The sequence below is a fragment of the Gadus chalcogrammus genome, chromosome 13, assembly GCF_026213295.1.
Source record: "Gadus chalcogrammus isolate NIFS_2021 chromosome 13, NIFS_Gcha_1.0, whole genome shotgun sequence".
NCBI lineage: Eukaryota > Metazoa > Chordata > Actinopteri > Gadiformes > Gadidae > Gadus > Gadus chalcogrammus.
The window spans coordinates 14,124,227-14,150,233 of record NC_079424.1 but is presented as its reverse complement, the minus strand read 5'-3'; the positions used below and the strand labels follow the sequence as shown (position 1 = coordinate 14,150,233).

Genomic DNA, 26,007 nt, shown 5'->3' with positions numbered 1-26,007 from the left:
TCGGCGCCATGACGTCAGCAGCTCCAAGGTGAGGATAACGTAGATGGCACTATAGCCTACTACAGCCGTGGCTCTAACCCCGAGCAGGACAAGCCCCCACCGACCATCTGTCGGTTGTCACTTTGCATGGCGCTAAACTGTTAGCCACTGCTCCAGAGTCATCTTCGTGCTCGGGGGATCCTCGATCCTGTTCAACGAGGGAACCTCGTTCCTCTGGGGGCTCGATGCTATTTCCTCAGGTAAGGAACGGTCGCGCGCAGCGGATTCCTTTGTGTTCAGCCATTCATTTATTGGGCGGTGTGTAAAGACACATTAGCAATGCATGTTTGCAGATTACGATGTGTGCGTTCGCTTTCAAACAGTGATATTATCATTGGGCCTGCCTGCCATTTATTTTACTTGATTCGTTTGTTTTGTTCATTTTCGAGTAGGAAAGCGTTTTGGGTTGCTAGGGTATCAGCACCGGTTGCTATGGTCTGCTGCTCTCTGCAGAGCACATCTACTGAAGGTAAAGAGCTTGTTTTTCGGGCTCCAGTTAACAGCATTGCCGTTATAAAAGCTTTATTCAGAGGTTAGAGATTACGTGCCGCAATTTGTAATTGTAATTGGCTGTAATTTACTTTTAATTCACTTTTGTAAATGTTTTAATTTCTGAATTTAATGGCTTGAACTGTTAGCCTAATTTGATATGGGGAAATATTGAGACACCTGCTGACAGGGTTTAAGCAAGTGGCCTAGGTAAGCCTAGCTGCTTTATATATTATCTATTTTAACTCCATCTAGCGAGAGGGGATTTCAGAAGATTTATATTGCTAGCACCAATAATTGTAGGCTACAACTGACATCTTCTTTGACCAGAGTGATCTGTGGCCTTTTTTTATTAAAAGTGTCAATCATGATTGATTAGCGTGAGTGGCGTGCTTCACAGGAATATCTAGATAGCTTTGAACTGGAAATGTTTAAAGAAATGCCATTGAAGAAGATATGATAGATTTATTGCTTCACCTGCTTAGATAGCCTCGTCCTGTTGCTTTTGAGTTGGACATGATCCTACTGTGTGTGTGTGTGTGTGTGTGTGTGTGTGTGTGTGTGTGTGTGTGTGTGTGTGTGTGTGTGTGTGTGTGTGTGTGTGTGTGTGTGTATCAGTGTGTATCAGTGTGTCAGTGTGTGTGTGTGTGTGCCTTTGCAATGCGCGTGTTTGTGTGTCTGTGCACTGTGTGTGTTCTCAGAAACAGGTATGTGCCCAGTGCATTACCTGTCACATAAATCTGATAAATCAACGAGTGGCTGCGTAATCACCATTGCACGGATGATTAAAGGTGAGGAGGGGAGGAGGGATAAAATGCGAGTCTTATTTGATGTTTATCTACACCTTGAATGTTTCTGTTTGCAAGTCACAAATAAGAGCCATCTTGGTTCTGAATGTGAGGGTTATCATGTGTAGCGAGTAGGTAGAACAGGCTTTTCATGCCCTACTTTATTAAAGCTTGTTGTTGTATGGCTGTACTATTTCCATTCCATCACAACAAACTTCGGCACAATTAATTTCAGCCACCTGATGAGTAGTCAAGTCTAGACTAGCATCTTGATGACAAGTCCTCAGGTGATTGCTATAGCTATAGCCATCAAGTGTTCAATTTGTTTTGATTTCCTGTTATGTGTAACACATACATTACACCCATACAATAAAACCACTGATCTAATGGCTTAACTACTACAGCTACCTTCACCTCACTGCCATCTTCTTCTCCTCTTAATCTGGCCAAGAAGGGGATATACTGTGTTTGTAGGCCAAGAGGTCAAGAAGGTTGTCACAAGCCAACTGTAGGATCAAATGCCATCACGTTCTCCGTCTTTCCCTAGACTAAATGGGGTCGAGATCGAGAGAGAGAGAGAGAGAGAGAGAGAGAGAGAGAGAGAGAGAGAGAGAGAGAGAGAGAGAGAGAGAGAGAGAGAGAGAGAGAGAGAGAGAGAGAGAGAGAGAGAGAGAGAGAGAGAGAGAGAGAGAGAGAGAGAGAGAGACTCTAGTAAGTTGTGAACCAGAGAGAGGCACTTGGAGACATGCTATGATTTACTGAAGGATAAAAGACATAGACACAGATCTCAGGACAATTTCCGAGGTTTGGCAGTACTGAGGATTTGAGGATTGCTGGAAAGGAATTGATTGCTTACAAATCACCCTTGAAGATCTCTCCAAGGTTCATATTTGTATTCAGATATAGAGATGATTTGCCGACGATGCCTCTCTTTTTTCAATACCTATCAGAAATGAGCAGATAGCGTTGAGGCCATCTGGATCAGGGATGCCTATAAGTCAACTTTGGCCCAACAACAGAGTGATAGTGAATAACTAGCTTGGTTAAGACGAGAAGAGCTGAGGAAATACTGAAGAATGACTGATGAGCCTGAGGAGTGGTGTGGACTAAAGGCATGGTCCTGAGAGTTTTAGTCCTGCTGTTTGCCTTGTCTGTATTGATCTGGCTGTGGATGAACCAAGAGGTGGCTGGGGTACTGGACACCATGCACTCTGCTCCTTTCCATCACATCATCAGTATCAGTCTAATGCCCTCGCCTCCCTTATGAAGACAGTTTGATGCCCCTGTAATGGTTTGCCACTCATGCATTGCGGTGATTAGGAATACAATCAATATGACTGCTTATTATTGTAATTAAATCTGTAAATATCAGTGTGGGGAATATTTAAGCTCTAGTGCCCTGATAACTCCATACATTGAATACTACTTAGCCACATCCATATTCTGTTAACGCATTAGGGTAATTATCCTTGTGATATGAATGGTTGTTAGTAGTGTGTTTATCTACCTTCTGCTTTAAGAGGAACTAATGCGAACATGCAGAGTGCAAAGACAACAAGGGTTGAAAGCAGAAAGGACCTTTAGGTGTAAAAAAATCAACTCAGGCAAATGGGTAAATAAATAATCTATAAATAATAAATAATTAAGAATTATTTAACTCCCACAGCATTTCTCATACGAGACATGGCAAAATTACGTTTTGATTAGCCTAGGTTATGGTATATATGTTTATTTAGGACTTTACACTACAACAACTCTCTCAAAGCGTCAGCAAATGTCAGTTCTGCCAACAAGAAATCCAATGATGCATTCTGATGTACAAGCATCTCAAGGTGAAAAGACTTGACGTGCCAGCGATGCCGAAAGTGGTGCAGAAGGACATCTTGACAGCTGATTGTCAGGGTGTCTATGCAGGGTTTACATTGTGATTATGAACTCGAGCTCCCTTTCTGGCCAGGAGGAGGATCGATATAACTCATACGCAGGATTGATTTAAGTTTTGCCTTCGATACGTTTCACTACCGGGATTTCTCTGCATTTAAGGGGCCACTCACACTAGGGCCGCGGCCCCGTGCCCGAGCTCATTTGCATACTAAAGTCTAGAACGTTTGGCTAGTGTGTCCAGACCACGCCATCCGTATTCCAGCACGGAACAGCCCCTTGGCCACGGCACACGGCACACTTAGCCTCAGGAATGTATTGTGCTCAAAGGTCCAACCGTTAATAACAAGCTTCTTCTGCATGTGACGTGTATGCTTGCGTATTGAGGAAATAATCATTCTTCCACATGACAAGCAGTGTAGGCACATGGTCCACTAGGCCCTGGGTCCTTCCCATTGTTGGAGCTAAAGCTGGAGATGCAGCCTTCAGTGATGGTTGTATCCATACTGTAGTGCATACCAAACATTCCCTTTTTAATTTAGGCGACATGTTTGAAATGAAGGAAAGTGGATATACCGTTATTGTATCTAGAGGATGAAGCAAACTCTATTTGCATGGGTTCTGCGATGGATTTCCTTTTCATTTACTTTGGCTGGACATCATGAATTAAAGATTAAGAGAACTGTTCATGTGAGGAAGTTAAACCTGCTGTGTCGTGGCAGTGCTTCATGATACCGAAACTGGGATCTTGTTTGTCATTAGGTGTTATAAGCTTTATACACGATTGACCAATCTGATAGACATCACTGCTTGGTAAAGCACAGTGTTGTAGTATTCCAGTTGGGATCCAGCTTCGATATCTAGTTCAACAAAGGTTTGATATTTAATATTCTTTTAATATTTAGAATTCTACAATATAAGTTTTACTCTTGAGAAGGTCTCATAGTACTGAGCTCCTTTTAGGATCTGCAGTTGAGAACAACACCACACAGTATCACATGATATGATAGAACTTAGGAAGTCTTGTGGGTCCTGTTATTCTAAGATAAAAAGGGTGGTGCTTGTGGTAAGTGGGTGGGATTGAAGTTATATCTTGGTGTCAGATGCAGACGTAGTCTATAGTGTTCTACTGTCCCATCATCTGCTGGTAAATCGATCCCAGTGAGATAGACGATCCCCTTAAGTTACTCATTACGATTTTGTCAACTGATATCCTTTGTCGTCCGAGCTGTCATGTAGTCATAATTTGATGTTGTTTACGCTGCTGTTATTTGGTGTTACGCAATGTCAAGTTTTGTTATGGAATAGAGAAAATAAATACAACATGCGCAATTATATTTAGTATTTTGTATTTTGTAAATCAGTGAAGGCATTCGCCTGGCTGGCGAATGCAGCTGCTATGGCCCCCACCCTGCAGCTGTCACAGGCTCATACCTCCATGCCCTACGCCCCAACTCTCTGTCAGCCATCTAGCCAGTTGCCTTGTTCTGACCCCCCCCCCCCCTCCCCCCAACTCCTACACACAATCATATACACACACAAACACTCACACTCCCCGCTCGCATGTACACACACACCCACACACACCCACACATACCCCTGGCCCTCAGGCTCCCTTCCTGCCCCAGGATGCAACGCTACGCTGCAGTGACGCAGCGGTGTCCTTGTTCAATGTGTTTGTGCGGACCGAGGAGACTGCAAGGGAACTGCCTGACGGACGGACGGACGGAGCAAGCGCCCGCCGCTTCCTACTCGCTATACGGCGTCGACCCTTCTCTTTATTGAGAGGCGGCGGTGGTCGTGGTGTTCGTGGTGGTTAGAGGCGGTGGAGGTTGGTGGGAGGGAGGGAGGGGGGGCTCAACGGCGGCAGGATGCCTTGGCGGAGAAGCGGACTGGTGGCCCGGCAGCTTCTCTTGGGCAGAGCCAACAGCCGGGCCAAGAGCAGGTAGGATTAATCCCTGATCTGATGGAGCTCTAGACAGTGGGCTGCTGCTGCTGCTGCTGGGACGGGTGGTGGTGGTGGTGGTGGTGCTTGTAGTGGTGCCTGTGGTGGTGCTGGTGGTGGTGCTGGTGGTGCTTGTAGTGGTGCTGGTGGTCGGGTGCTTTAGGTCCGAAGTCTGGGATCAGTGTGCTTTGGTGTTCAGTTGAAAGATTATTTGTGAGAGAGATGAAATGGTTATAAACTTTTATATTTAAACTGTAAAGGTTGATTTATTATAGGCTATTAGTCATGAATTTTATGATATCCAATTCCAGGACAAACATTTGGCCTCTTTTAAGGTATTCATGCAAGGACATTTGAATAAGCATTGTACCTGCATGGTAATTCAACACTTTATTCGGAAATACTCCAGTTAAGAGGCTTAAAGTGGAATTCTGACAAAGGGATTAAAGATTGTTGCGTTCCAGCGTGGCTTTACCAGCGCTGGCCCGGTGGATTAGGCCTGTTCGTGACCACGCTGACTTGTGTTGTTATTCCCCTTGAGGTAGTGATTAATTAAAGACATGGCTTTCTCCTTCATTCTTTTCTGCCGGCCTTTCATTTCCTGTTGATTTTTTTTGCGTTACTGTGTGTGTACGTCCTATTCACAGAGAACCAATCACGCCACTGTGACATTTGCAGCCTCCATCGTTTGTATCAACAATGGTGCATTAACACGAGCCTTCTGGCAATTTAATGATCTTGGCAAGGCAAGGCAGGTTTAATTATTGTCACCTATAGTTTAAGAAAATGAGGACAAAGGCCAACCACCATGGCACATCCTCATTCTTCCTCCGACTGCAGAGGTAACCCAATACATTGCATGTATTTAGGTCATCCAGGTGATTATTTGTTCTGGCTTGAAGCACAGTTATTTTTTGTTAAATAGTTTACTTTTATATAACTTTTTCTTTAAGTCTATCCCATCGTGTGTTCTGTATTTGACTACTCTAAATCAGCACAGAGCCCTGGCATCAAAGCTCCTCTACTAAGCCTTTTTTTTTTTACAAATGTAAGAGAAACAAACAGACAGACAGACTGCAATACAGGTCAGCATCTGGTTGTTTGGAAAAAAAACATTGCATGGTGGGATTCCAGTTAGGATCGCAGAGCAACATTCAGATGGTGCTTAATGGAGTTGTGATTAGGTCATAGTAACAGTGGTATTGTTGACAAGCCTGTTTCACTTGAGGAACCAGAGCCTCTCCATGACCATTTCTCTCTCTCTCTCTCTCTCTCTCTCTCTCTCTCTCTCTCTCTCTCTCTCTCTCTCTCTCTCTCTCTCTCTCTTTCTCTCTCTCTCCCTGTCTCTCTCTTTTAGTCTCGCTCTTTCCCTTTCTTTTCTCAATGGGACTTTGTCGTTTTCTCTCTGTTAACTGCTCACATGTCATACAGCAAAAAAAAGGAACAACACGTGACTACCAACTAATAATTCCTGCCGGGTTCAGGTACAAGGTATCACTAGGCCTTAAACCACAAGTATGTCTATGTAGACATACTTTGCTCCACTCCTATTCTATTCCCATATATGGTGTGAATCAGTGTCGACGCCATTGCTTGAACTGTAACAGAAAGTAGCAGTTGAACAATGTTTGGTTTGGCGTTTGCAGAGGCGTTTGGATTAGGCGACAAAAGGTCATCCTTTGAAACATCTGATGATGTCATTTTGTGTAACAGAATCTGCATTCTTCTCAAAAAAAATACTAACATACCTTGCTTGTAGTAGATTCATAACAGCTGTGAGGCCCCCATGTATAAAATGCCTGCGTCATGCAAGCCGTGCCTAATGTCTATCAGGCCTGAAGAGGGTTAACAGTGCTGGGTTTCAACCAGTTGCGCATGGCAAACATGTCATTCATTTCCATATTTCAGTGTACCCACTCCCCCAAAGATTGGGAGAGGGTGTGTGAGGCCATTGAGGGCTACGTCTAGATGTAAGGGATACAGGCTTTAGGGGGCCCATAACTTTCAGGGCCGGGTGTGTCATCTTCTGGCAGATAACATGGGAGGGGACAGGTATGAATGACGTGTTAATGGCTCGCGGTCACACCCCCCTCCTCCTCCCTCCTCCCCTCCCCGGACCCATTTCTCTTCCCTCTTGCCCCACATTCCTATCAGAGCTTTGCTCTGCTGACACTCTGCACTCAAGAACCCGTTCAGAAGGAAGCGACGAAAAACCTCATCGGGTGTCAGTTGGTCTTATGACCCCCACCTACACACACACACACCAACGTGTGCACATACGTACTCAGGAGCTGCGGAGGTATAGGAGGACCTCTTTGGATACGGCAGCAGCACTACAGCTGGACTATAGACCCTCCAGCCTGAGTTGCCATGGCTAGTGGGGAAGCTGCGCCGGTGGCTCCCGCCACACACTTGGCTCTCAACAGACTCCATCGGTTTCGGATGCGTGGGGGCCGTCGTCCGCGCGCGCCCAAGAGCTTGAAGCACCGTAGCAGGTAGACAGGCTTATAGCAATGTTTTTTGATTTTGATTGAAACTAGCCTTCCGTTTGGTGCAGAGAGGACCCCATTATCTGAGAAGCAATTAAGTAGTAGGAGTGTTTGGAATGTCATTCTCTGAATCTGTTTTGCATTGCTGCTTCATTGGGTGACGCAACCAAGTGTATAGATTCCCCCCTGTGATCATTCATCGATTGATCACGCAGCTCTGTGCTCTGCGGAGGTCTCGTGGTCGGCTGTCTACATGTTGTGTGACAGGGTGTATAGAGCCAGGCTGAGTGGGACTCTTGTTCTGTTTTTGCAGTTTAATTTTATCTATTGCATCTATTGCTAGGCTACAGTTCACTTTCACACATCTATATAATAACTACGGGTAGCTTATCAAGTGCAGAGTTTCTTAAAGCTTCTCATTACTTTGAGGAATGGAAAAAATAAAGGTCTTTTTTTGCAACCAGGACCTCCGACTGTTCCCCCTACAAGATGTTTATGTGTATAATTACAAGCACAATATGTCATAAGAAATTAATAAATAATTTATCTATATTCATATATATGTTACACAGAAACCTACTTCAACACCTGGGGCAGGGAAGCACTTTTACAAACACTTCCCTTACACACATAATGCCCGCAGGGGTTTGAGACTGATTAGTTTTATTTGCTCCTTCCGTTTGTTCAACTTTTCAGCTCTAATTTCTTCTCCTCTATGTCCAACCAGACAAATGCAAGAGCTATGTGACTTAGAGAACTTCCTCATCCTTTACCTTAAGGTCAAACGTGTTTGATGGGTTGAATTAATATTTTATTTTGTTTATTCCACGCAATGAGTAGTGAATAGTGAGATTAATTGGTTTTATGTGTAAAAAAAACAACTAAACATGAGTGTTATATGTATTAATATGAGAAGTAATAGTAATCTAATGGAAATCGTTTATATACTTCTAGTTTTCAAATCATTATTGGCTAATTTCTACTAACTTTAAAACCAGCAGCAGCCTACTGTGAACACTCCGGGTCCTGCTGCATCAGCCTGTTGTGCTGTTCACAAAAACAGCAGGACTGGGCCTGGGCTTATGGTGGTCTTGTCGAGCCAATGGAGTCTTCTATGCCCAGGTAGTCTCACAGGAGGGTGTTTCGGCTTGTTACAGCTGGGGGAGGCCAGATGTTGTACAAGAAAAAAGGTGCATGATGCTGTACCTATTGCTGGGTTATGTGCTATATATGACAATGTATTCCACACATTGTTGGCCCACATCAATCTATAATGAGGCTTGCAATGTCTAAATACAATGAGACGATTTATTTAGCGATCAAAAACCTCTTGGACGAACCCCTTTCAATTATCTCATTGCATACTTCCGCAAACATAGACGAGCCGACTATGAATTCGGGGGGGTGTTGTGAGAAGGGGTGTGTCTCAAGAAGCGAGCCTTAGAAATGCAAAATGCAGAGACCACACAAACGCATCGAGGCAGATGTATTATGCAGACTCGTAAAATGTGACACGTCCACTTAGCAGAGCATCACACATGGTCACGTCTTATGGCCGGAGCTTGGTAGAGGCGCAAGCCGCGGCTCCGTCGAGTCTGAGCGCGCTGTCCTCCGCTGGGCTCTATGTGTCTCTTTGTTGTCCCTGGACATGGACCACCCGAGCCACGGATGAAAGGCGCTACCAGAGTTACGGCTTCAGTGACGTTGGTTATAATAACATGAAAACGGCTTAGTTTAACGACTGGTTTTAGTCGGTTTACATTGTGCATGACATCAGTCACGGTCGTTGCGCTATACATTCTTCTTGTCTGCGGACTGAGGGCGTGTGTGACGCCCTTGGTAATACAGCATGTTTACAGTAAGGCAGTGCCATCTAGTGGTTAGAGATGGTACTATTGCCTCCCGGACGCATTTTGCACGAACAAAAGACGCCCCCCTCTTTGTGTGCACAGTCGCCTTCTCCGTTTCCCTCTCCTCGCATCATCCCTCCCTCCGTCCCACTCCTTTTGTCTCTCCTTCAACCTGGACTTGCCTCTTTTTTTTTGCATTCTATCAGTCTGCGCCGGCCTCATCTTCAGCCTTTTCTTCAGTGCTCAAGTGTGTATGTGTATGTTAGATTTCATTTGCTTAATTTCCTGTGCATGGGTTTGATATCATTTTGAGTGTGTGTTAGTACCTGTGTCTGTGTGTGTGTGATTACTCACGTTGCACATGTGTTTATGTGTGTGTGTGTGTGTGTGTGTGTGTGTGTGTGTGTGTATGTGTGTGTGTGTGTGTGTGTGTGTGTGTGTGTGTGTGTGTGTGTGTGTGTGTGTGTGTGTGTGTGTGTGTGTGTGTGTGTGTGTGTGTGTGTGTGTGTGTGTGTGTGTGTGTGTATTGTTCCCGACAGAGATCCCTGCCCCTCCGAGATGAACCGGGAGCCCTGGGCCAGCAGCACACAGGACCCGACCGCCTCTGAGCACACACTGCACCCACGGGAGGAGAGCTCATCGCCGTCGGCAACCGAGCAGCAGCAGCAGCAGCAGCATCAAGAGCAGCAGGAGCTGCCGGACAAGCTGTGTCTGGACTCCTTTTGGAGCGAGGTGGAGACCATTCGCCAGGGGAGTGGCTACGAGGCGGAGCTGGAAGAGCGTGCCAGGCGGGACTCCAGACAGTCGGAAGGTGAGAGCGAGCAGAGCGCCACCTGGTCGTATGGCTCCTTTCCTACGCTTAGCGGTTAGCTTGTGGCGTGGGGAACCAGCCTTGTCCTGTTGGAGGGGTCTGAATGGGAACGGTGAAGGGGAAGCCATGCGTGCGGATGGACAAGATTAGCCTCTGCTGCCATGCCAGTGAGGCTGAATAATTTAGTCTGTTTATCGGCCAGTGTTATGAAGGCTGTGCGACAGGGCAATAGTGTGCATTCACTCATATGCGTGATGGTATTAGGCTAATTATTCACCAGTGGTATCTTGCCTTGTGTACATTATACCATATCATTTATGAGTATATGGTGTATTTTTGTTGTGTGTTCATGTGTGTGTGTGTGTGTGTGTGTATGCATGCCATGCTTAATGTAATGTGCGCCCACAGTCGTCTCTGTTGCTGCCCATGAAGCGTTGAACCTACGTATGTGTCTGCATTCGTTTAGAATACTTGTGCCTCTGTGCATACTCATAAATGCCTCTGTGTGGCGTGTGTGTGTGTGTGTGTGTGTGTGTGTGTGTGTGTGTGTGTGTGTGTGTGTGTGTGTGTGTGTGTGTGTGTGTGTGTGTGTGTGTGTGTGTGTGTGTGTGTGTGTGTGTGTGTGATTGTGTGTGTGGGTGTGTGTCTGTGTGTGTGTGTGTGTGTGTGTGTCTCTGTGTGTATGTGTATGTGTGTCTTTGTGTGTCACTTTGTATGTGTATCTATGTGTGTGTGTGTGTGTGTGTGTGTGTGTGTGTGTGTGTGTGTGTGTGTGTGTGTGTGTGTGTTCAGAGGGGGAGCAGGAAGAGCAGTGGCTGGCTGATGCTGGTCTGTCCAACCTGCTGGTGAGCGAGGGTGCTGCGGAGGATGTGGAGAACGCCGTGCTGCTGTCGACGCTGACGCGCACGCAGGCCGAGGCCGTCCAGCGCCGGCTGGACTCCTACACGCTGTCCCTCCGCAAGAGGAACAAGCCCCCGCCCCGGGACGTTCGGGACATCTTCAACTCCCCCATCACTCAGGTACCACACCTTTCATATGAGCTTTATCAGGAGCACTATGAAGAGCTTTATGAAGAGCTTCATGGAGAACTTTATGCATTGCTTTATGAAAAGGTTTATTAAGCTTTACCTTGGGGCTTTTTTCAGGTTGTTGCTTATAAGATAGATTCTTTAAAGCAGTTTGTTTTCATAATTAGTTTCCTTGTTGGAACAGAAACATCTTCACATGCTTCTAATACTTTCATGAATCATTAAAATGATTAGAAATGTGTTTTGATTCTGTGCAAGAACCTGCTTTAGCTGCAAGATAGTCCATTTAATCCCTGTTATCTGACGGTTACGGGATACCAATGATACCATCAACGGCATCGCTACTACAAACAGCTTACCGTCATAGTGCTAGATATCAGATGTACGCCCATAATCTACATCTAGACACAGTGTAACACGTATCTACTAACACCCGTCAGCCTCCCAGGGGGCAGGCCTTTGGTAATTGGGGGATAGTAGTTCAAGGACACAGTGGAGTGGTCTATTCCCCTGGTGGTCAGCGGTGTCGTTTCAGTAGAACGACACCACGTTTAGCAGTCCATTCCCATGGTGCTAGTTGTCGGCAGGTCCCGGAAATGCTGTCGCCGTCGACCGGTGTGTGTGTGTTTGTGTGTGTGTGTGTGTGTTTGTGTGTGTGTGTGTGTGTGTCTGTTTGTGTGTGTGTGGGTGTGTGTGTGTGTGTGTGTGTGTGTGTGTGTGTGTGTGTGTGTGTGTGTGTATGTGTGTGTGTGTGTGTGTGTGTGTGTGTGTGTGTGTGTGTGTGTGTGTGTGTGTGTCTGTGTGTGTGTGTGTGTGTGTGGCCTCACCTGTCATGTTCCATCTGTGGCCGTTGACTCACGGGGACAAAGAGGGCTTTCTGGTGTAAATGCCATGCTTTGTCCGGTCCATCTGAGCAGCCCACTGAGGGGGAGCCACCGTCCTCTGATTGCTATCGGCACTCTGTCAATGGGAACGAAAAAATATGTTGTTTGATATCGATAAACTCTGACCTGTATTCCCAGTGGTAAAATAAAAGGTTGTTTCTAAGTATGATTTCAAACAATACCTGGTTCACAGTTGTTTTTTGATTTGTGTTTGTTGTTGTTGCTCCATATTTTATGGGGTTCCTGTGTGTGTTTAGAATATCGGGTTTTATATGTGTACATTTTTATTTGTGCTCCTTCGCTAGACGTTTGGGTCCCAGCACGGTGAAGGCCGAGCTCAAGACAACATGGCGTCCGTGGCCAAATCACCGCTGTCAGGTGAGAGCTCACAGTAAAACAGCCAAACAAGGATCGCCTCTAAGAAGTCTCAGCCAGTCAGATGAACAGCAGATCAGATGTGGTGTGATTGTGATTGGCTAGATGGTAATGATCTTTGCCTGTCCAGCTCAGGCCTACCGATAATGATGGATCCATCACTGGTTCACATTGATATCGATTATGATGAGATAAAGATGCCACTGAACATGGTTACTGTTTATAGTTCTAGGTTTACGATACCTGTCCTTTGTGAACAAGGTTATTGTTAGGAGCTTTTGGTCATGGTTAGTGGGAAGTATTAAACACAAAACCAGAAACACTCAAGGTGTCACAGCTCAACAATTGCCATAATCCATATTTTTATAAATAAATAACTTGGGAAAGTTTGTCCAAATGTACACTCGGTTATAAGGTATTTGTATTATGTAATGGCTAGAGGGAGAATTTTCCATCGGCTGACAAATCTGATTAAGTTAATTGACGGAAACATTGCTGAAATTCTAGAGAACCTAAAACAGTTGAAAAAAATTATTTGGAAACCAGTTTGGCTCCTGCCTATGGCACATCTGATAGATGCCGTAGCTTCCCTGTCAGATACCCACATTCACACGGACATACACACACTGAAAGCTGCTACAACAGTGAAACAATTCAATGCAATCCAGGACATGAATTGGAACTAATATATAGTGTGTGTGTGTGTGTGTGTGTGTGTGTGTGTGTGTGTGTGTGTGTGTGTGTGTGTGTGTGTGTGTGTGTGTGTGTGTGTGTGTGTGTGTGTGTGTGTGTGTGTGGTTGTGTGTGCGCGCAAACAGTGGTTCGTACAGAGCAGCAGCAGAGTGGTCTGAAGGAGGAGATCTTCATCACGGATGTGGCCTACTGTGATCAGGCAGCCATTTTCCTGAAGCAGGCCAAGCTCCCCCAGAGCAACAGCAGGAAAGAAGAAGGAACCCTGCCTGTAAGGCCACTCACACACTCTCCCACACTCTCCCAGACATGTATCTCTCTCTCTCTCTCTCTCTCTCTCTCTCTCTCTCTCTCTCTCTCTCTCTCTCTCTCTCTCACTCTCTCTCTCTCTCTCTCTCTCTCTCTCTCTCTCTCTCTCTCTCTCTCTCTCTCTCTCTCTCTCTCTCTCTCTCTCTCTCTCTCTCTCTCTCTCTCTCTCTCTCTCTCTCTCTCTCTCTCTCTCTCTCTCTCCCTACACATACACTCACATCTGGTCTTCCAGGTTTGGAGAGCTTCTATTTACCATTTAAGGACAATGGAATTGCTATTGAGTGTCACTGTTATTATGCAGAGAATCCATGGGGAACAGGAAAACGTATGAAATGTTGCAACAAAATAATGTGACATATAGTGGGCTACTTTTAACATTCACGTTTGGATTTGACTCAAATTATGTCTTGGTTACTATTCTGAGAATGAACTTTCAAGTATAAGAACGGGACCTTTATTCAGAATATTCGTACAATGTGTTTGGATTACAGCATTGTTTTTGGGCGTATTACAGCCTTGTGTGTGTTCATAGTTTTATGGCCCGTCTGTAATGAGCACACATACTTTATGATTTAATCCAGTTCTAATGAGCTGGCTGTTGTTTGTTAGATAACAGGGATAAACAGAGGAGATGAATGAGGGCTCTTAGCTCAGCACAATGGCATGTGTGTGTGTGTGTGTGTGTGTGTGTGTGTGTGTGTGTGTGTGTGTGTGTGTGTGTGTGTGTGTGTGTGTGTGTGTGTGTGTGTGTGTGTGTGTGTGTGTGTCATTTAGGTTTGAACACATTTCATAGTGAGATAGCGTCTCGACAGGAGAAAATGTACATGCCGTAAATCAGGGGTGTAAAAACACTTTCCAAATGTGGTGTGGATTCATCTCCCTAGCTCTGTTCTCTTCCTTAAAGTTATATCCTACATTTTCTTCTTCTCTTTATTCAAATATGGAATATGGAACATCCAAATGTCCATCATTTTGTCCCCCCTCCCTGACTTATTCCATTACCTTGTCCATCTTGATTTCTCACTATATGTCTCTCTCTCTTTCTCCATTTCTCTTCCCTCCATGTCCAAGTCCATGAAGTTGTTTCTCCCTTAGAGATAGAGGTATGGGGCAAGAGGGGAAGAGGGGCAGAGGGGCAGAGGGGCAGAGGGGAAGAGGGGTAGAAAGTGAGAGAGAGAGAGAGAGAGAGAGAGAGAGAGAGAGAGAGAGAGAGAGAGAGAGAGAGAGAGAGAGAGAGAGAGAGAGAGAGAGAGAGAGAGAGAGAGAGAGAGAGAGAGAGAGAGAGAGAGAGAGAGAGAGAGAGAGAGAGAGAGAGAGAGAGAGAGGTACATGTGTTTCTCTCTTCTCCTACCCTCTCTCTCTGCGCACCCTGTTTCTCTCTTTAAGCTCTGTTATAGTGTATTATATGCACCAGGTCTGTATTTCTCTGACCACTTTCGTACAGGACTCAATTCTGGAACAAACTTTTAGAAAAATGATTGTGCGTCCGTCCCGACACGGCCGCGTGCTCTGGGCTTCAGTCTCAAAGCGTTGTGTGTCCCATTGCTGCAAACTCCACATTCCATTCCAGCTGTAAAGGACGGTCATCTGAAGCTCCCTCTGTCCATCTCTCTCTCTCTCTCTCCCTCTCGGCCTCTCAGAGGGTGGTCTGCCCCCAGTGCCGCCTGGGCGTGACCCGGGTGCAGGACCTGTCCCCGGGGGACCTGAAGAAGGTGCGTCAGCTGGCGCTCATCGACATGACGGCGCTCAGCGACCTGCTGGAGCTGGAGGTCAAGAGGCAGAAGATGTCCAAAAGGAAGATGGCAGGTAGGCTGCGGACCGGAGTAGACACCCGCTCACAGGCATGCACACACGCACACACATTCACAAATATACACAAAAGTCACACGTGCACACATCCACACACGTGCACTCATACACACGCGCACGAATGCACGCACACACACACACACAAAACAATAGACATGCTCAAAAGACACAAAAAAGACAGACATACAGGCACATACACAAAAGATGGAGACAAGACAGACACACACACACAGTCACACACTCGCATATAGTTACCCTCATATCGACCCAGGAGCACAAACACAAACAAACAGACACACACACACACACACACACACACACACACACACACACACACACACACACACACACACACACACACACACACACACACACACACACAAAAGACACATACACCCATGTACACAAAGTAACAGACAAGACAGACACACACACACATAGCTATCCTCACATTGACCACGCACACAGGAGCACACGCGAGACGCACAAACACACACAAGCACACACAAACACGTACACAAAACACACGTAAGCACACAAACACAAAAAGAAAGACATACACCTCCCTACACAAAAGACACAGAAAAGACAGACTCACCCACACACACACACACACACAGTTACCCTCACAGTAACCTACTCACACAGGAGCACACAGACAAACACACACACAGACACAAAAGACACAAAAAAGACAGACATTCACCCACGTACACAAAAGACACAGACAAGACAAACACACACACAAAAAAACACACAGTTACCCTTACATTGACTTACACACACAGGAGCACACACACAGTGCACACACACACACACACACACATAAAAAAAAAAGACGCACACACACAAACATAAAAGACAGACGTACACTCACATACACAGAAAAGACACAGACAAAACAGACTAATACACACACACACATAGTTAAACCCCCACACACACACACACACACACACAAACAGAAGCACATAACTTTGAACAGCAATTTAAAACCTATATAAAACATCAATCCATGCAGAATGTATAACACCAGCTACACACCCACTAACCACAAAGATACACTCGTGCACACATTATTGTGGCCACCAGAGGGCAGTGTTGAGCCCTGTTAGTACAGACGAATATACGATCAGGCAGAGGGAGTGTTGAAGGTGAAAGTAAGGTTGACAGTTATAACAGCCCACCGTTTTTCCCTCCTCAGAGAGCGCTCTGTTCGGAGTGCCCCTGGCAACGCTACTGGAGAACGACCAGAGAGTCAAGCCCAGCACCACCACACCTCTCCTCCTGCAGGCGGTGAGCACCAATCACCCGCTCGCTCAAGTCACCGTTTTGCTGTGATAATTTGGAGAGCTCATGTTGCATTGCAGCCCGAGCATATCATAAGTGGTCGGAGAATGAGTCATATGAAAGCAGGAATTAAATAGAACCAAACGGTCTTTCTCCTAATTATTGCATTTATTTTTTGATTTGATTTGATCTTAATGTGGTTAGCTTCAGTATACATTATTTATCTAGTTAATACCTCCAACATCTATGTTCTTTCCCACAACATATTCATTGTTTTGTTGGACGGCTTACCAGAATTCATTGTAATGTCTGCATCTGGGCCACACCCTGGCTGTGGTATCAGTTACCAGGTACCACCAGCGGGGGCAGCCAAGCGCTACATATCACCCGGCAAATCAAATGACTCTTTCCAGCTCCTTTGCTTGTTCCTCATTCCTTATGTCATTGAATTTGTTTCTATTGGTTTCTGCAGTTACTGTCGTTCCTGGAGAAGAAAGGGGTCGAGTCTGAGGGCATTCTGCGGGTACCCGGCTCTCAGTCCAGAATCAAGGTGACCCAACTGTCCCTCTCTATGAAACATGACGTAGCAATAGCAGTAGCAGTTGTAGTATTAGTAGTAGTAGTAGTAGTTGTGCCTTTGAATCTAGCAGGGACTGTCAAATCAATGAACTACAAAGTAAAATGAATGTACTTGCTAGTTGGTTATTTACCAAAATTGTCTGAACATGTGTTTGGTCTCTCAAACATAATCAGCAAACATCAGCAGTATACAGGAGGGTGTGTATACATCTTAAACCTGATCACATGTCCCTTCAATCGACTACCTTCACGGGTTCTTTGTAGGTGACATATAATACCACCAGGCGTGAGTGTGATAAGCCGTTACAAGCTGGGGAGAAATTCTGCCTCTTCTGACATCACAAGTGGGCGTGTCCACCTATAGATCAGTCTACCAGCCTACCCAGTGGACTGTAGCCAACGTTACTCATCTAAACTGTACACATCGAGGTGGACACGCCCAACTGCGACGTCAGAAGAGGCATACTTTCAAAAAGCCTCAGCCTGGGGGTGTGAGCACCATGAGCAACATGCTGACGTGTGTCTCCTCTCCCTCTCCTCCCCAAGCTGCTGCAGCAGACCCTGGAGACCACCTTCTACTCCGGGGGGGTGGACTGGGACGAGGTCAGCCCCAACGACGCCGCTGCCCTGCTCAAGAAGTTCATCCGGGAGCTTCCGTCGCCGCTGCTCACCGCTGAGCACCTCAACACCTTCAGCGCCGTCAGAGGTGAGTCGCAGGGCCCCGGCCCCGTCCCCCAGGCCCAGGCGCCCCCCAGGCCCAGGCGCCCCCCAGGCCCAGGCGCCCCCCAGGCCCCGGCCCCCCCAGGCCCCGGCTGGTTGCCTATTGGCTGTTGATCACAGTGTGATCACAGTGTGATCACAGTGTGAGGGGGAGAGGAGGTTTGCCCACCAAGGACCCAATATGGCCGCTATGTGAAATAGAGAGAGATGGATATTGTTCTTTAATGGAGATTGAAATTTGTCGTCCCGTGTACACAAAACAGTGGAATAATCAATATATATAAATGGTGTTATCTGTGGTTTTATCTATTTTCCTTTGGTATAGTGTTATCAATACCTAGGGGCATTGTTTTTGTTGGTCTTTATTTATTATTTGAGTTCAACTGGTAAACATTCAAAAAATTGTAATGCATCCAAGTATTTTTAATAAAACCCGTTGATTAGACATTAGAGAGTCGCCATACACAATGGAAATGTTCTGTGTCTTTTGAGAAGACCATCTCGTCAAAGGAGTGTCCTTCATTAAGACCCTACTCATCCCAGCCTGGGCACTTCATCTGTGGCTAATCAACCACACAACAATCACATCGACACGTCCTCCTCCTCCTCATCCTCCTCCTCCTCCTCCCCCATCCCTCCTCCTCCCCCTCCTCCTCCTCCACCTCCTCCTCCTCCTCTTCCTCCTCCTCCTCCTCCTCCTCCTCCTCCTCCTCCTCCTAGGCTCTGCTCAGCCACTCCCTACTCTCTCGAATGGAGGGAGTCTGTGTCGTTAACGTTCACTGCGATGCCCCACCTATCCTTAGCTTATCTCCGTGTCTCTCACTAAGATGATCCTCCATTAAGATGTATTGGGCTGATAACCCGATTCTTCTGCAGCGTTGTGTCCAACCCAAAAGGTTCAACGACTTGAACTTAAAAGTGAGTCTCTGGAACAAAGGCAGTGTACTACAGGGTTAGATGTAGGGCTGTGGTGCATGCGGGGTGGGAAATGAGTGTGTTTTGGTTGCTGGTGATGAATGATGTGTATGAGCACCAAGACATACGCTAACAAAAACCTAATGGCCGGCTGTCACAATGCCATTAATCTTTTACACATCCTATTATTCTGGGGGCAAACCGAGAGGAAATGAGTACTGTGTATGACGGTGTGTGTGTCTGTGTGTGTGGGGGTGTGTGTACACTCACAATCTCTTATTAATATATATGTTCTCCTCTTCTTTCCCTGCAGACATTACAGAGCTGAAACAGAAGCTCCACATGTTGAACCTGCTGATCCTGCTGCTGCCAGAGCCCAACAGGAACACACTCAAGGTATATACACACACACACATACACACACACACACACACACACACACACCCCCTCACCCTTACCCTCACACTCACACTCACACTCACACTCACAATCGCATACACATAAACACAAACACGGTGTGTGTGTCTGGCCAATCTGTGCGTTTGAAGGCCCGCGGGCCCTGTACGCACGCCTGCACGCACACACGCACCGGCATGCTTGCATGACTACTTCCATGTGGTGCTGTCGTTCTGCATATCCGTGCTCTGCTTCCGTGACTTCACCATCTCCCCTCTCTCCTTTGTCTCTCTCTCTCTCTCTCTCTCTCTCTCTCTGTCTGTCTGTCTGTCTGTCTGTCTCTCTGTCTCTCTCTCTCTCTCCCTCTGTCTGTCTGTCTGTCTGTCTGTCTGTCTGTCTGTCTGTCTGTCTGTCTGTCTGTCTGTCTGTCTGTCTGTCTGTCTGTCTGTCTCTCTGTCTGTCTCTCTCTCTCTCTGTCTCTCTCTCTCTCTCTCTCTCTCTCTGTCTCTCTCTCTCTCTCTGTCTCTGTCTCTGTCTCTCTCTCTCTCTCTCTGTCTCTCTCTCTCTCTCTCTCTCTCTCTCTCTCTCTCTCTCTCTCTCTCTGTCTCTGTCTCTGTCTCTCTGTCTCTCTGTCTCTCTCTCTCTCTCTCTGTCTCTCTGTCTCTCTCTCTCTCTCTCTCTCTCTCTCTCTCTCTCTCTCTCTCTCTCTCTCTCTCTCTCTCTCTCTCCCCCCCCAGGCTCTGCTGGAGTTCCTCAGCAAGGTGGTGTCGAGGGAGAGGAGGAACCGGATGACCCTGTGGGCGGTGGCCACCATCATGGCGCCCAACCTGTTCCTGCACAAGGCCGTGCCCAGCCGGCTGACGGACGGCGGCGCCGAGAAGGGCCACGCCGAGAAGGCGGCCGACATCATGAGGCTGCTGATCCGCTACCAGGACCTGCTCTGGACGGTCAGTGGTGCCCCCCCTGGGGGCCGGGGGGGGGAGGCGGGACGCAGTCCGACAGTGGCGGCCCCTCGGTGACATGGTGTCGAATGGAACGGGAGCCCACGTCCGCCCGCTTACGCGCTGTTTCTCTGACCTCAGATTCCCAACTTCCTGATGAGCCAGGTGCGCAAGCTGAACGAGAACAGCAACCGCCGCTACCAGTTCTACGACCGCCGCATCAAGAACCTGCTGAGGAAGATCCACACGGACACCAGAGACAAGCCCGAGAAGAACACCTCCGAGGTCTGTCCCCTAGTCTGTACACTATGTCCTATGTCCTAGTTCCCCCCAGAAGAACACCTCTGAGGTCTGTCCCCCAGTCTGTACACTATGTCCTATGTCCTAGTTCCACCCAGAAGGACACCTCAGAGGTCTGTACACTATGTCCTATGTCCTAGTTCCCCCCAGAAGGACACCTCCGAGGTCTGTCCCCCAGTCTGTACACTATGTCTCATGGCTTATCCCAGATTCATCCAGAATAATTCTGTTATGATGACGAAGACTATATTTAAGAAAGAGATTATTTGGGTCACCCTGGTGGCTCAGCGGGTAGAGCGTGTACCATACAGGCTCAGTCATGAACGCAGCGACCTTGGTTTGATCCTGCTCCTGCTCTTTTGCTGCATGTCCTCCCCTTTGTCTTCCATACATTCATCTTGATCTCACTCTATAATATAGCATGAAAAAGCATAGAAAGCGATTATTGTTTTATTTAATCATTTTCTAAGAACTTGCATCCGCACAAAATCCTGACACCATTTTCCGCTAGAGTAAATTTGTAAAGCATCCCAATTGATTGCGTTTCCACGATGCGTACGACTGGGCTTGACGTAGAGCCCTTGTGTTGGTGCGGTGGTGCAGCCGTGCCGGACGGTGAAGGTGCAGGTTGGAGACCTGGTGAGCAGCACCATGGAGGTCCAGGTCACCGTCACCTCCAGGGCCTCGGACCTGCTGGCCCAGTTCCACAGGCAGTTCCTCCGCAGCCCCGACAAGAGCAAGGGCAAGCTACGGCGGTAAGGAGGGCTCTATATACGGTCAACATGTGGGGCACTCGTTCCCTTATTCCTCATTTCCTGCATGGTGAACACTATAGTACACTATTGCTACAGTGTTTAAGTATAGGGGAATGAGTTTAGGGGGAATTCAGGCACTAATAATCCCCCGGAAATCTAGCGGTTAGGGACTAGATTAGAGTGCATTATGGGTATTAAGTAGTGCACTAAATGTTGACCCAGATTTGTACGCTCACATTTCACTACAAAACGCCACAAAATGGTGAAACCTTAAATGCTGCACTATCATGAATCAAGTCAATCCATCTCCAAAAGGGTACATTCGAGGAGATAACCTTTTTGCTAAATCGTCAGTGGTACTTCCTAGCGTGACAAACACTAAGGAGTGAACAAACATGCATTGATTATTGTTGTATGATTGTATATGTAATGACCCTAACAAAGCATGCCTGACCAAAACAATTACCAAAAAATGATTACCAAAATATGAGCATGATAATAATAATAATCCTAAAATCCCCTCTCCATAGGAACGGCTCCACGGTCTATCCGGACTGTGCCATCTATGAAGTTGGGGGGAACATTGGTAGGTAGAAACCACGCAAACATCAAAGTCCCTCTCCTAATCTGAGTGGAGAGTGGGTAAAATGTGCATGTCTTTCTGCTCGCTGGGCTAATGAGGGCGTACGCATTGAACTGATGGCGTGAAGCGCCAGAGAGTGAGAGAGAGATCCAGGCAGGGCATCTGCAGCTATCCGAGCAGACAAATTCTCATCGCACACATGTAGAGCTGCGTGCCTGGGCAGCGGGCTGGCTGCACAGATGTACCGAACAGTGGACACCTGTCGGTTAGCTGTCACATAGTTTGATTCAAGTTTACCTTTGTGCAGGGGGAGGCAAGAAATGAATAGCTTCGTATCCCATGTTTTCAGTCCAGATTATGTTGTTTTTTTCTTCATAATATTACGATAAGGGGCATGTTGGATTGGATTCTCAAGCAGGCGTGTACGTATCCAAGAGGTTCTGTGAGATTCCGATTTAGCTTGACATATCTCAAAGATTGTTGTCGATCAGTTCAGCAGTACTAGAAGATACAAGAAGCAGTGTTATATTAGTGACGGATAACCGGTAGTTTGGTGTCAGTGAATCCTACCTGAGCCTTACTGATGAGGGCTATGGAGGACAAAAAAGGTTGGGTTTGTTGCTCTAGAGATCATCTTTGCTGTTAACAATTCTGCCTCGTGCTAGAACCTAGAAACATGATTTAGTTTTTTTGACATTCCCTCTAATGTTTGCTCAACTTCCGTCCTGTCTTGCTTTTTTGATGTGTGTGTGTGCGTGTGCGCGTGTGTGTGTGTGTGTGCGCGCGTAGGTGAGCACTGTGTGGACCCCAACACACACCTTCTGGACCTTTACAACAGCAACCCTGCAGGAGAGTGGGTGATCAAGATGAGGCCCAACGCAAGCAGAGGGCTGTGATGGCACCCCCCCCCCCCCACCCACCACGCTCCCCACCCATCCACACCGTCACCCAATCCATCACCCACCCCATCGCAGGACAGGGACCCCCTGTTTTATGACTTTCTCCGGGCCGAGACACAGACGGGGGAGGGGGGGCCGGGGGGATACGAATGGTTGTATAGTAGTCCCGCCCACCACGCCCCTCACCATACCCCCACATCGCCCTCCTCCGCCCTCCCTCCGCCGTTACTTTCCCCCCCGCGTTACTGCGGCGTCGCACTGCAGCAGTAGCAGCCAGGTTTGGTCACGTGACTCAGGACTTCCAATCGGGAGCCGGAGGGGAGGGGAGGGGGAAGGGGAAGGGGAGAGGAAAGCGACCATTTGGCATGGCAGCGATGCTCTGGGGGCGACAGACCCCGACCACGAGAGAGAACAGATGGGGCCCTGAAGCTCCCCGAGCGAGGAGCGGCAAGCGGCTGCATGCCATCACGGAGGACGCAGCGGCCCAAAGTGGAACCATTTTCCCTGTGTGTCCGGCCTGTCACCCCCCCCCCCCCCCCCCACCAAAAGTGTTTGTTCATATCAGTGGAAAGCCGGTGTAGATCCCTCATTCGTCGGTTTCCTCTGCTTCCAGGGAGGAGGGGGGAGTCCTGCTCCTTCACTGCCATTATCAAAACCAATGAACATGTGCGGAGAAAACAACAGACTTTCTTTTTTCTTTTCTTAAAACGCCTTCGTACCGAAGGCCTTAGTGTCTCATCCTCAACGGCACCTTTTTGTACTCTGTAAAAAAAAAAAAAAGGGAGTGGACAGGGACAGAGAGCGGAGCCGGTCTCCAGCCTTCTGTCTCATTTTTATGTGTTGTTGTTTTTTTTTTACAATGTCGAGTTCCCGAAGCGACTCTTGTCGAAGTGATTATTTATATTAAGGATGTGATGATGATGATGATGATGATGATGATGATGTTGTGGTTGTTGCGTCTGTATTGCTGAATGTATTGTATTCATGATGAGTAACTTTAGGACGACCACAGAGTTGTGTCCCTCAGTAGCTTGGGGGTCGTGTCAATATCATAATGAGAATGTTCCCTTACATGTATGTTATTCGTTTTTGTTTGCTTCCAACTTGTCTCTCTCTCACCAGTGTATTGTATTTCATCCAAACAACTAGCAGTACTCCTTAACTAATCACATTTCACTTGTAAATATTGCTTGTTCTTGCTCAACTCCATCTTGAATGAACGTTGAAATAGACATACTGGCTGTTGTGGCTCATTTCACTGTATCGCCTCTGATTGTATTTCTTCCATGCTCATAACATACACACGCGCGCGCGCGCGCACACGCACACACACACGCACACACAGGACGCCGTTCGAGAGAAAAGCAATCGAATGCAGGAAACGACTCGTGCGCCTTGTCACTTATTAGTCCAGATGGGAGCCATGTTGCGGTGGGGAAGGGTGCGGCGGCGCCTGCCCGCCGCCATTTTGTGAGTAAGCGAGCGAGTGTGAAACTCGATAGGTGGCGTAATGACAGGCCGGGCTTGGCCGCATCCATCACCCTCCCTGGCTTCCATCTCCCGTCCGTCCCCCTCCCATAATGGCCCATAATGACGCTGTCGCGGTGCCTGCACCCGCACAACGCTGCAGATAAAGGAGAAGGTAATAAATGGCTGTTATAAATTCTACTGGCCCTCCTGCACACCACACTGCCTATGTGTGTGTGTGTGTGTGTGTGTGTGTGTGTGTGTGATTTTTTGTGTGTGTATTTGGGGGGTTGTTCATGCATGTATGTGTGAGGGTGATAATGTACGTGTGAGTGTGAAAGTATGTGTGTGGGTGTGCAAGCGTGTGTTTGTGTGTGTGCGTGTTGGTTCGCCTCTGTTTGTGTGTGTGGGTGTTTGTGTGTGTGTGTGTGTGTGTGTGTGTGGGGAGGGGGGGGGGGAGAGAGTGTGCTTGTGAGTGTGTGCATGTGTGTCGGAGTATGTGTGTGTGTATGTGTGTGTGTGTGTGTGTGTGTGTGTCGAGCTTCATTACACAAGTCCAATCGGGCCGTCCCAGGGTCCAAGGCACAGTTCAGTGCCCCGGCACAAAGCACGGCTGATGATGGAGACTCTTCTGCTGCCTTCTGCTGACAATAATCAAGTGAACTAGGTCACCTTCTGAAGCCCCCCCCCTCCCCCCAAGAGGGCTTCAGCAACGTGTCACTGTATACTACACCACCATGGAACCTGCGCACACCACACACACCACGCACGCGCACACACACGCGCACACGTCCAGTGTGAGCAGACACAAACCTTCATGTGAACTATGTACAGAGGGGGTGATTGAATAGGTGTGACCCACAGGGTGTGTGTTGCTGAGTCAGATCCGGTTTCTGTTTGTGAGCCTGATGTGATTCTTCATTCTCCAGGGCAGAATATCGAATATGGTTGATATCAGTGAAACAGTGCTACATAATGTGTATAAGGAATAGGTTATATTGTGGATATGTGTTTGATGGTAGAGAAAGGTATACAGCCTGGCATTGTTTCCAATGCCTCAAGTTTATTTCAATGGCCAGTAGCTAACAGAAATTGTAGGCAAGTATTTATTTGTGTACCTATTTTGGTGACATCTTTTTTTGTATTTTGTTTAAATTATTGCCAATATATATTTCCAAATATGTATTGCAACCTTATTTAATTGTTCCAGTCCAAAAGGAATGGCTATTAAAAAACAATTTATGATGCATTATGTCCACATCTAACCTCAGTCTTTTTTGTACAGAAGTGACAGACGATGACTCAATCTTATATTTTCTAGATTGTGTTCATGTTATTTTATTCTCTATAATACTAGAACACCAGTGAGCCAGACACCGGGACAGGCGAAGGCTCCTTCAGCGGGCTGTAGATCTAAATGACTGTAATCAATGGATGAATAGCAATCAGCCGCTTTGTCTGAGCGCGCGCCCGCAGAACGCCTGACCCCTGAGTTCTCTCCGCCAATCAGCCGCGTGAGTTCCATTCACAGCTAATTACGGCCTGCACTCAGAGGCACGCCGCTCCCGGGCTCCTGACGGAGGAGAAACGGGCATGTCCTGGTTTATTTTATTTTCCCTTGAATGGGGATTAACTTGTGACATGGAATGGCAGAATAGCCTACACTGCTGTTAGGGAGATGTTTATTTCCCCCCCAGGTAACTGATATCTGATGTTTGGCTATTAGCGACCCCAAATACCTTTCGTGTGTGATGCGCTAATCACAGACCAGAAAT

The 26,007-nt window shown here is 47.1% G+C and overlaps 1 protein-coding gene across 3 annotated transcripts; it reads left to right on the top strand.

The window, feature by feature from the left end:
- The first annotated feature begins 77 nt into the window (after positions 1-77).
- Positions 78-24,639, top strand: LOC130402218 (rho GTPase-activating protein 40). Of its 3 annotated transcripts, none has more exons than XM_056606360.1 (15): positions 78-239; positions 10,021-10,292; positions 11,085-11,311; positions 12,510-12,582; positions 13,398-13,540; positions 15,219-15,384; positions 16,592-16,683; positions 17,150-17,227; positions 17,803-17,962; positions 19,205-19,287; positions 20,025-20,234; positions 20,370-20,513; positions 21,105-21,283; positions 21,814-21,869; positions 22,656-24,639. In XM_056606360.1, the coding sequence occupies exons 2-15, from the start codon at positions 10,040-10,042 to the stop codon at positions 22,760-22,762; spliced, it is 1,971 nt and encodes a 656-aa protein (XP_056462335.1). In that variant the 5' UTR covers positions 78-239; positions 10,021-10,039; the 3' UTR covers positions 22,763-24,639. The 3 variants fall into 3 exon arrangements, with proteins under 3 accessions (XP_056462335.1, XP_056462334.1, XP_056462333.1); XM_056606359.1 differs by lacking the exon at positions 78-239 and adding an exon at positions 5,058-5,142; XM_056606358.1 differs by lacking the exon at positions 78-239 and adding an exon at positions 6,476-7,637.
- The last annotated feature ends 1,368 nt before the right edge of the window (positions 24,640-26,007 follow it).